Consider the following 1,053-nt stretch of genomic DNA (forward strand, 5'->3'; position numbering starts at 1 on the left):
CCAGCATACTAAAAGAATGACAGACTTTTTCTTTCTTCATTTGTCCTCCTGACAAAGAAACAGTACAGGTTAATCTTCATCAAGGAACAAAGCATAATAGACCAAGTCAGATTTCTTCCTTCTGCTGAGTCCATTTGCAGAATATCACCTAGGTATGCAGAGTAGATTATTGCTGCTTATTCTCCTCTTCTTCCTCCCGTTACTGGAGCTTCTCCTGATGCTGCTGCTTTTGCTGCTACTGCTGTTGCTTTTCCTGGTGCTGCTGCTGCATCTCCGGCTCCTTTAGTTTTTCTTCCATCTTTTTATCTCTGGTGATCTTCAGGGAGTCAAGTATACTAAAAGAATGACAGACTTGTCTTTTTTGCATTTGTCCACCTGACAAAGAAACAGTACAGGTTAATCTTCATCAAGGAACAAAGCATAATAGACCAAGTCAGATTTCTTCCTTCTGCTGAGTCCATTTGCAGAATATCCCCTAGGTATGCAGAGTAGATTATTGCTGGTGATGCTGCTCCTCTTCCTGTTGGTGCTGCTCCTTCTGAAGCGGTTTTTTTTTCTTTTACTGCTGTTTCTGCTGTTGGGGTTTTTGCTCTTCTTTCTGCTGCTGTTGCTTTTTGTGCACTGCTACTGCTCTTGTGGCAGCTCCCTCTGCTGCTGCTGCCTCTGCTTTTGCTGCTGCTGTTTGTGCTGCTGTTTCTGCCTCTGTTGCTGCTGCTCCTCCTTCCTTGTCTTCTGCATCTCCTTCTTCCCATTTCTCCCCTTCTTTCTCGGTCTTTGATTGTTCCTTTTCATGATTATCATTCTCTGCCACTTTTACATATCCATATGGACTCTCATTCATGTCTTCTTTTAGCGCTCGTAACAGAAATTGGAAGTTGCAGTAATACCATCTCTGGCCCAGTTTATACACTGAAGCAGTTTATTGTTGAGTTTGAACCCTATGTTGATCGACGAGGCCATTATTAAATCATAGACGGTACACGCGAAGCTGTAGCCATCTGTTAGAGGAGAGCAACTCCACCCCTTCCATTCCTGGGATTGTAGACTTTCACC

The 1,053-nt window shown here is 43.5% G+C and overlaps 1 protein-coding gene across 1 annotated transcript; it reads right to left on the minus strand.

The window, feature by feature from the left end:
• Positions 1-235: 235 nt before the first annotated feature.
• LOC137634388 (protein FAM9A-like) lies at positions 236-841 on the minus strand. The gene is made up of 2 exons (XM_068366783.1): positions 564-841; positions 236-335 (listed from the first exon to the last, which is right to left on the minus strand). The coding sequence occupies exons 1-2, from the start codon at positions 839-841 to the stop codon at positions 236-238; spliced, it is 378 nt and encodes a 125-aa protein (XP_068222884.1).
• Between the last annotated feature and the right edge of the window lie 212 nt (positions 842-1,053).

The sequence above is a fragment of the Palaemon carinicauda genome, chromosome 44 (assembly GCF_036898095.1).
Source record: "Palaemon carinicauda isolate YSFRI2023 chromosome 44, ASM3689809v2, whole genome shotgun sequence".
Classification (NCBI taxonomy): Eukaryota; Metazoa; Arthropoda; class Malacostraca; order Decapoda; family Palaemonidae; genus Palaemon; species Palaemon carinicauda.

Bases quoted from the DNA above. Each gene is read 5' to 3' on its own strand.
- LOC137634388 (XM_068366783.1), bottom strand. From the start codon at position 841: ATGAATGAGAGTCCATATGGATATGTAAAAGTGGCAGAGAATGATAAT. The intron at 336-563 runs GTAAAAGAAAAA...TCATTCTTTTAG, and splicing joins CCCCAACAGCAGAAACAGCA to TATACTTGACTCCCTGAAGA.